The sequence below is a fragment of the Biomphalaria glabrata genome, chromosome 7 (genome assembly GCF_947242115.1).
Source record: "Biomphalaria glabrata chromosome 7, xgBioGlab47.1, whole genome shotgun sequence".
In the NCBI taxonomy this organism is placed as follows: Eukaryota; Metazoa; Mollusca; class Gastropoda; family Planorbidae; genus Biomphalaria; species Biomphalaria glabrata.
Window position 1 is genome coordinate 36,014,770 of NC_074717.1, and position 9,074 is coordinate 36,023,843.

Genomic DNA, 9,074 nt, shown 5'->3' on the forward strand with positions numbered 1-9,074 from the left:
TTGTTTTCTTTACTGGTCTTATACGTTTTCTCAGAATGGCTGGAATGACAGCTCCATGGTGGAGGAGTTTTTGTACTTAGCAAAGACTTGTTTTGAAAACTTTGGTTCTAAGGTAAACACTTAGATCTAGACTTTGTACACTAGGCCTCTATTCAAATCATTTAGATTAAAAATGTGGCTAAAAGCTATACTGACATCACATGGTCTCTTTGACTATATTGACATCAAATGGTTTCTGTGAATATACTGACATAAAATGGTTTCTCTGATTATACTGACATCTAATGGACTCTTTGACTTCCTGACATCATTTGATCTCTTTAAATAAGCTAACATCAAATAGTATATCTGATTATACTGACATTAAATAGTATATCTGATTATACTGACATCAAAAGTTTTCTTTGACTATACTGACATCAAATGGTCTGATTATAATCATTATACTAGCATCTAATGGTCTCTTTGACTTTAGTGACATCTAATGGTGTCTTTGACTTTACTGACATCTAATGGTGTCTTTGACTTTACTGACATCTAATGGTGTCTTTGACTTTACTGACATCTAATTGTCTCTTCCTCTTCCAGATTTTCTACTGGATCACGTTGTCTAAACCAGAAAATGTTCCTTGGTTAATGCAGCATACAGACCAGGCGGACATTTATAAAATTTACCGTAACCTGTTATCAGCTCATGCTAGGGCGTATCGCTTATATCAATCAGACTTTAATCCTTCTCAAAAAGGTGGGTTCTTAACTTAACTTAATAATATAATTTATAAATCGGAGTTTTAAAAAAATACAAACAAGTAGGTCAGACTTACAGCAACGTTTTAATACTATGTGTGGCCGGGGATCATAAACTACTTCTAAGTAATTGTCCTAAGAGCTGTGTCTAAGACTCTTGGAGCTCTAGACTCATGGAATGTTGCTTTCATCACTCTGTCTGAACAAACTGTTTTGTCTGAGAAAGATAAAAGCAGACCTATATTTTTTTAGGTCTCAATTATCGATGACTCGTATCCAATACGCTTGGGTTTAAGGTAAGGCCGAAGGTTGAGCACACCAAGGAATCTTCCCCATATTTCTTCTCTGTACTACATCCGACGTGCAAGAGTCTGCCATACAAACATCACCTTGAAGAACGATGTGTGGAAAGTGACATGTTAGTTGGTGCTTTCTTACATCCCCGCCTGCAGGCCTTCAATGTCCTAACGTATCCCAGCGGGGGGGGGGGTCTGTTTAGCTTCCCTACTGGTCTTATCGTCTCCTCTAACGACCATTTCCACCCGAGCGCCACGTTTGAGAAATTGAGTAGCATTGTCAAAACTTGGTCACTTAATAAGGGGGCTCTAGTTGGAATCCCAGAAATTTTCTTCATAAATCGAACTGAATTGCCAAGCGATCACACGAAGACCATTCTTAGATATCCCCCTTCCAACACATGTCCACAAAATAGATTGGAACAGAGGCCACCGAGCAGGCTATAGCATGAAAAACACGCTATACAAAAGAGATTTTAAAATGAAAACATTCAAAACAACAAACAGTGAAAACAATGAAAACACCGAAAACCTTAATAAGCTATCAGTTTCATTCAAACATTTAAAACTATACTAATTGTATGTATTGGGTCAGCGGCTAGGCTGGGGTGGGGGGGGGGGAACATTTGAAAATCCGCCCTGGCACCCACTTGAGGAGAGCTCCCCTAAATGAGTGTTGGAAATTTTGTTCTACATTAAATAAATATTAAATATTACATCATTATTTCAAGTCATGTTGTCAAACGTCAAAACGCAGGGACCCCCTAAAGAGGTCACCCCCCCTCTGGCCCCTAAATAATGGCCAATCCCAAGCTACGCCACTGTATGGGATTCACATGTTGAGTAACGTTATTAAAAAAAAACTTATTGAAAACGAATTGCATTCACGTGTTACAGGTAAGGTTGGCATATCACTGGCACCAGTGTTTGCGTTGCAAGAAAACCCTCGAGATCCCAGCCATGCCAGCACAGCAGATAAAATTACTGACTATAGCCTTGGTCTGTTTGCGGAGCCCATATTTGGAGATGGCGATTACTCGGAGACGGTAAAGGAGGCAGCCAATTTAAGATTGATTCCGCTGACAGATCAAGAAAGAAAAGTTATTCAAGGTGACTATGTTACTTAATAATAATTATTATTATAATTATTAATTTCTTTGTTCTTTAACATCACACTAGATCAGTGATGCCCCAAATACGGTTCACGGGCCAGATCCGGACCGCCGAAACGTTGGCACGATAAGTAGAAAACCCCCCCCTCCCCTTTTTTTCTTTTTTTTTTAAAAAAAGGTTGAAAAATGTATCTTTACCTACGTTAAAGCCCTAATTTTTTCTCTGATGGATCGGTACCATAACATTGAAAATGTGTAGGCTTATTAAATGTGAGAGACTCTGGACTCTGAATCTAGAATCTACCAGGAAAAGAGATCTATCTTAACTTTTTTGTGTGGAACTTGATACTTAGCCAACATATTTGTTTTGTACATTGTAGCTTTTTAAAATAAACAACAACATAAAAACGGATTGTAAAACAAAGATGGCGGCACTCTTGGTTTGAGACGCGACTAAAAAACTACGCCTAGAGATTGCAGGATAAATGGAATTATTGACCAAAAAAGAGACAAGATAATGAATCGTTAATAAAGCTAGCTATAATTTTGCTCACATTTTAAATAGAGAAATGAAGCCAGTTTAAGATGCGTAGAAGATAAACCTCCAATATCCCATTAATTAATGAAAGTAATAAATCCACATGTTTCTAATAAAATTATTTCAGGTCAATGTTATTTCGTGTTTGTACATTTTCGGTCCAGGACACGAGTGTCAGAAATTGAAATGGCATGTCGAATTAGGTGGGGCATCACTGCACATATAATATAATGCAGGTCAGGCTTGACTCTGTAGCTTCAAGTGGTGGAACACTGACCACTGGTTTGGCCTGGTTATTACAAAATAGTAATTCTAGACGGAAATCAAATAAAATAATAAAAATAGTTGAAAAAATAAATTCACAGTGAAAGTATGAAAATGTATGAACTAAACCACAATAAACAACTGACCCCTTCCCTTTTCCCAATTTTCTCTTTTGCTATTTTCATTTACACTGTTGTCTATTGGCATATCTAGAAATATCTAGACTGAGTATTGCGAAGTCTAAGTTTATGTTTAGTTCCCAAGTGCCTTTATTGGCTATTTTTAGCTCTACTCCATGCCTTTAGTTTCGAGAATGAGTGTGTAGCAAAACAACTTTCGTTGTTACTGACAACCATTGACCTTTCGGTAACCTCACACGCACTCTTCCTTATTTCTCTGGTATAAATGCACGAGAAGCACACATTCTACTAAATCAGAATGTTGATAAGAGCCTAGAAAAGTAATCAAGAAATCTAAATCTAAGGGCAGTGCACGATTCGAAACCCATCACAGGCAATACTATTAGCTCTGGAATTTCCTTCGTTTGTTTCAGGTAGTGCCGATTTCCTAGGCTTGGAGTACTACGGGACTAAACGAGTGGGTCGTTCTGCTAATGTCACTACCAGTGGCGTATGGTTTCTGGAAGAACTTCCCGCGGCTGAAGGTGCTGACCCCAAAGGTCTACGAGGACTGCTGCGTCTTCTGAAGCTGCGCTTCAATAATGCCCCAGTATACATCAGTGGCAACGGTGTCTGGAGCTTCTCTGACGATGGGGATGACAGCTTCCGAACTGAATTCATTGCTTTACACTTGACAGAAATATTGAAAGGTATCTATTGCCCATGTTTTATTGCATGAAATAGTATTTTTAAGGTTTGGATTCATTGTGATATCCATGCTGTTGTAAAAAAAACATTTAAACAAATTTTCATTTTCGATTCATAATATGGCTTACTTCTGTCGCAAAGTGGCTATATATCATCATCTTGTAGAAATTAGAGAGATGCCCGGACATTAGCTATGATTGAAACGATGTCGCCAACACAGCAGTCTTTCTCCCCCTCCTTTCCCCGCTCAACGGCAAGTTGCCGATACAATTTAGGACCAGCTGCCTCGCAAGCTCTTTCAGGAGATAGCGCACTGTGTTGCAAGCCGCCTAAAGTTTGCTGACTCTTTATCTCCCCACGTTTGACTCAATGGCAGTAGAGGTTTCAATTCAGATTTTTTCCTTCTCCTAGGGTAGTGGGTTAACAATCCCCTCCTGCCAGAAAAGACATATATATCCGCACAAAATCAGTAATCCCCTTCTGTACTGCAGTAGCTCATCTTCTTGCACCCACTAGCACTGAGATGTGTGCTTCCAAAAGTTTACATGCTGCTGTGATTGATAAGTTTGTGGCAATTTAGAGAAGGCAGGCGTTTTCAAATACATTATAATATGTTGTTATCGTAAATACATTTTACCAACACGAATTGTTCAATCGATAACTTACATTTACTAATAAAATATACTTTTATATATAGTGCTGAATATTAACAAATATTTCTAATTCACATTCATGTAATATTCATTGTTATTGGCTGCAGCTTATAGCAGTGTAAATTATCGGTCAACATTTCAGGATAGAAATGATTTGCTCTAAATTGTTTGGATACGTGCAGTGGATGTTTCATTAATTTCAGAACAAAACGAAGAACACTGTCACTATTTTAATTGTTAAACACGGGAGATAATACTTGGACTATCATTGAGACGAGTAGGCCTACACTCTTCGTGCCAAATTGTGCTAATTCGATAAGCTTAATACACTGAAAAAAAAAGTCTATGTAAAAGCAAGCTATTCTTACATTAACCACCTTTGTGTTTTCATTGTGAATTTTTATTTGGATATTATTGTGCACTAAGGTGAAAATGCTGTCCCATGTAAAAGTAGTTTTAAACATTCCTTTTTTTTTTCTTTACTCATAATTTTTTTTAGTTTGTCTTTTTATTCCTTTTCTTTTCTCATTTTTTACATTATTTTGTTCTCTCCCTTTCCGTTATTAATCATGTACTTTTAAGTCATATGTCAGTAAGCTACTGTCGCAGTTCCTCTGTGAGTTTCCGTTAATGGTCGAGATTGCGTCCTATTATGACACTTGACCAACGGGCAGGATTTTAACCAGAGACCTGGAATGTTAGATTGGATTTTCACCGACATCTCTGTCCAAAAGATTTCCTATCAAACACGTTATCATTTAATCAATCACATTCTTGGGCCCTGCCGGGGTTACCCCATCTCTGCGAGACCTGAGGCCGAGCACACCACAGATTCCACCGTTTTCTAATAATGTACCACCACTAACTGTGAGAGACTAGTCATCGCACCTTACGCCCACTGCTGAGGAATGGATTGGTGGATGGAAAGTTTAGTGGAGCCTTTCTTACATCCTCTCCACGTGCAATGCGTGTTCGCTAGAACTGGAGCCGTGGAAGCTCACTAAATGACCTAATTCCTTTCCCGTTACCTCTCTCCCTAACAGATGTTTCCACAAGGGTGTCACGATAGTGATTACAAAGTATTTAGTATTTTTGACTGTCCAAACACGACCCCATAAGTCTATTTCCCTAACTTAAACTAACGTTTTGTTTCATGCTAAAAACAAGACCTGTATTTACAAAGACTGTTTATTGCTTGCATGCCGTCTCTTTGAAAGGAACTGATTGTCGAAATACATATGGTCTTTTCATAACAACAAACAAATAGAAAGGGGCAACGGTTGACAGGGAAACACGTTTTTTAGTAGGCTCGTTTTTATTTATCATTGCCTTGTAAGGTTGGAATATGATTGCCTCCCAGCGCAGAACGTAAGGGAACGACTGAGGGCCTCCCAGCGCAGAACGTAAGGGAATGACAGAGGGCGTCCTAGCGCAGAACGCAAGGGAATGACAGAGGGCGTCCTAGCGCAGAACGTAAAGGAATGACTGAGGGCGTCCTAGCGCAGAACGTAAGGGAACGACAGAGGGCGTCCTAGCGCAGAACGTAAGGGAACGACAGAGGGCGTCCTAGCGCAGAACGTAAGGGAACGACAGAGGGCGTCCTAGCGCAGAACGTAAGGGAACGACTGAGGGCGTCCTAGCGCAGAACGTAAGGGAACGACAGAGGGCGTCCTAGCGCAGAACGTAAGGGAACGACAGAGAGCGTCCTAGCGCAGAACGTAAGGGAACGACAGAGGGCGTCCTAGCGCAGAACGTAAGGGAACGACAGAACATCGTTTGATTTCCAGAGCTCTTACCAGAAATGAATTATCAAATGAATAATCTTCCCGCCAAAACTCCATTTAAAAGAAAAATAATAAACTGAATGATTTTGATTTTATGTTTGTTTTATTTTTACAAGCGATCCTATTAGACGGATGTGACGTCAGGGGCTACACTTACCACACTTTTAAAGAGTTACGAGTGGACAAAAGGCTTTCTCCAAAAGTATAGGCTGGCCTAATTGTACACGGTGACCCCTCCTGGCCCGTACTTATGCAAGGGTCTGCGAGAACTCTAGCAGAGATAACCAGATTCCGACGTGTTTTGATATTTAGATAATGATAGTAATAATTTTGTATAAATAAACATGTAAAATTTGTGAATGCTTTTCGTGTTTGCATCGATATTGTTTTTATTAAAGCAGTAATGCTGAGGTGGATAAATGAAGTCAAACTGAATTTCCGTTTATTCGGACCAATATAATTATCTTATCTTATTTTTATATTAAAGATATACATTCATATCGGAGATGAATCATTCACTTGTTATACAGTTTAATACCATTTATACATTTTAGTATGCACAATATGTATACCATATTTTTGAAGCCAATAGGTTTTTTAAACAGCATTAAAATTGTATAGCCTTTGTGTGGCAATGTGAGTTTGGACAATATTAAAAATATGCAACATTCTTATCGCATTGATAGTAGTAAACATACACACCCACCCAGCAACGAAAACTTAACACTCCACGACTCAAAAACCATGTACAATACACTCAGGGGCAAGCTGAAAGAAAACCTAGAGGTTAGAATTAAGTGGTGCGGGGAGCTAACAAACATGACAGACATATTCACGTATTTACACAACAAATACAAAGCACGAGAAGTGGCCTACAGACTACTGTTCGGGATGACTCGATTAGAAAGAAAACTCACAAATTCAATAAGGTCCAAATATATTTGTGAAATAAGTTAAAAAAAAAAAAGTAACCCAAACTCCAGAGAATAACCCATTTAGTGAATGTAAAATGGCAGAGAAAGGGAAAAAAAATAGTCAGACTGGTGCCAATGTAAATATTTGCTATCTTACTTAATATCTTATCTTCTTATCTTATATAATACAGACGTTACTTCAATAAAGTACTAAAGCCATAAATAAAAAACTAAGACATATCAATGTAATTATTTTAGCATAATACATATTTTGAATATCTACTTACAGGTTGTCTACCATAATAGAATCTATAATGAAGTTAGATTAGATCACATTTTTAAGAAACCTATTGAAGGCAAAGTGGAACGATTTAGCAATAAATAAATATATAAAGACTGTCCATTAACTACAAGAAATAGGTATATGTTTATGCATGTGTATAAATATATGCACAAAATAATCATTCAAAAACAAAAAAATTTCAATACATTTTATAGTGACAGTGTATTTATACAAAGCTAATACACCAACATGAAACCAACTGGAAAGAAAGGAGAAAGTAAGAAGACTGAACGTGACAGTTAATGGAAACTGAATTTTTCAACAATTGGATTTTTTAAAAATTAAACTTAAGTACCAGTGGCGTATCTAGGGTATATGATGCCCAGTGCGACAGCTCCTCTTGATGCCCCCCTCCCTTTCTACCCCGCACCCAAAAAAATAAACAAAACAGCAAAAAGACGTTGTTTGTTCGAACTAATGTATAGGCCTATATATATTGTTCAAGTATTTGCTATTTTATTCCACCAGTAGCCAAACTAGTGAGTCGCACATTTTTCATTGTTGATCGCAATAAATTCTTGATCAACTTAAAAATTAAGACCTAAAAAACTTCGCTCACATTTATGCAGCGCTTATCGCAAGGGTAAGAAATATTCCAATAAAGACAATATTTAGAAATGAATTATCTAGCCAATATTTGGAGATGATGTCAATGAAAGACTAAAGAATCTGTACCATGTAATTGTCTATTACAATATAACCTGAACATTTGGGAAAACTGATCCAGTACACATGCAAAACACTTCTGGAGAAAGTGATTTTGGAAGACCATCACTTACTTCAGATGTATGGCTGCCTGGTCGTGCGGTTTGCGCGCTGGACTGTCGTTCAGATTTATCGATGGTCCGGGGTTCAAACCCTGCCCGCTCCCATCCCCCGTCGTCCTGCGGGAGGTTTGGACTAGGAAGAAATCAATCTTCAACTCTGAAGGAACATCCGAAACATGTAAAACATTTTACAAACATTTTTATTCTGACTGTCGTAATAGGTAATCCCCTAGAGTCTCTTCAGCACTACTTCTCTCATCAAGAGACATTTTTACTTCTTTGACTGCTGGATTTTTATATGAATCATCTGAATAGTAATACTTTTCTTCGAGACGGTCGTGGTTTTCTCTTTTGTTTCAGTGCTCTTATCAGATTGATTCTTAAATAATAAGGATGATGAAATAAACTACCCAATATACCAAGTTACTTGCTGAGAGTCACGCGGCACTAGTTAGCGCTATGGAAGTTACTCCTTGTGTGGAATACATGCAACAGGGTCACAGACTTGTATAACAACGTGATAGGCAGGATTACATGACAGTGACGTAATTTTAAGTTATTAAAAAATAAATTCCGGACACTCAATTGGGGGCCCCTGGGGGGATTTTCAAATTCTCCCCCTCCTCCCCCACCTTAGCTACGCCACTGTAACTATTCATTTTCACCTTCTACGTATGTCTTCGTCATTGGGTTTTTCAACCTGCGTTGAGAATTTCCAAGGGATAATGGGCCGATACCACTCTTTACGCTAAATACAGTCCACAGTGGTCTCAGTGTTTCCATCTCCAAGTCTGTCTGCCACCAAAGTTATAGAGCCCACTCTGCCATA

At 38.3% G+C, this 9,074-nt stretch overlaps 1 protein-coding gene across 2 annotated transcripts in view; it reads left to right on the forward strand.

The window, feature by feature from the left end:
* LOC106067751 (lactase/phlorizin hydrolase-like) overlaps positions 1–6,581 on the forward strand; it is a 59,138-nt gene extending 52,557 nt beyond the window's left edge. For both annotated transcript variants that reach the window (XM_056034742.1, XM_056034743.1), the window contains exons 33-37: positions 35–112; positions 589–745; positions 1,941–2,153; positions 3,511–3,786; positions 6,338–6,581. In XM_056034742.1, the coding sequence (XP_055890717.1) occupies positions 35–112; positions 589–745; positions 1,941–2,153; positions 3,511–3,786; positions 6,338–6,429 (816 nt within the window). In that variant the 3' untranslated portion in view covers positions 6,430–6,581. The remainder of the gene's footprint in view (positions 1–34; positions 113–588; positions 746–1,940; positions 2,154–3,510; positions 3,787–6,337) is intronic.
* Positions 6,582–9,074: the final 2,493 nt, after the last annotated feature.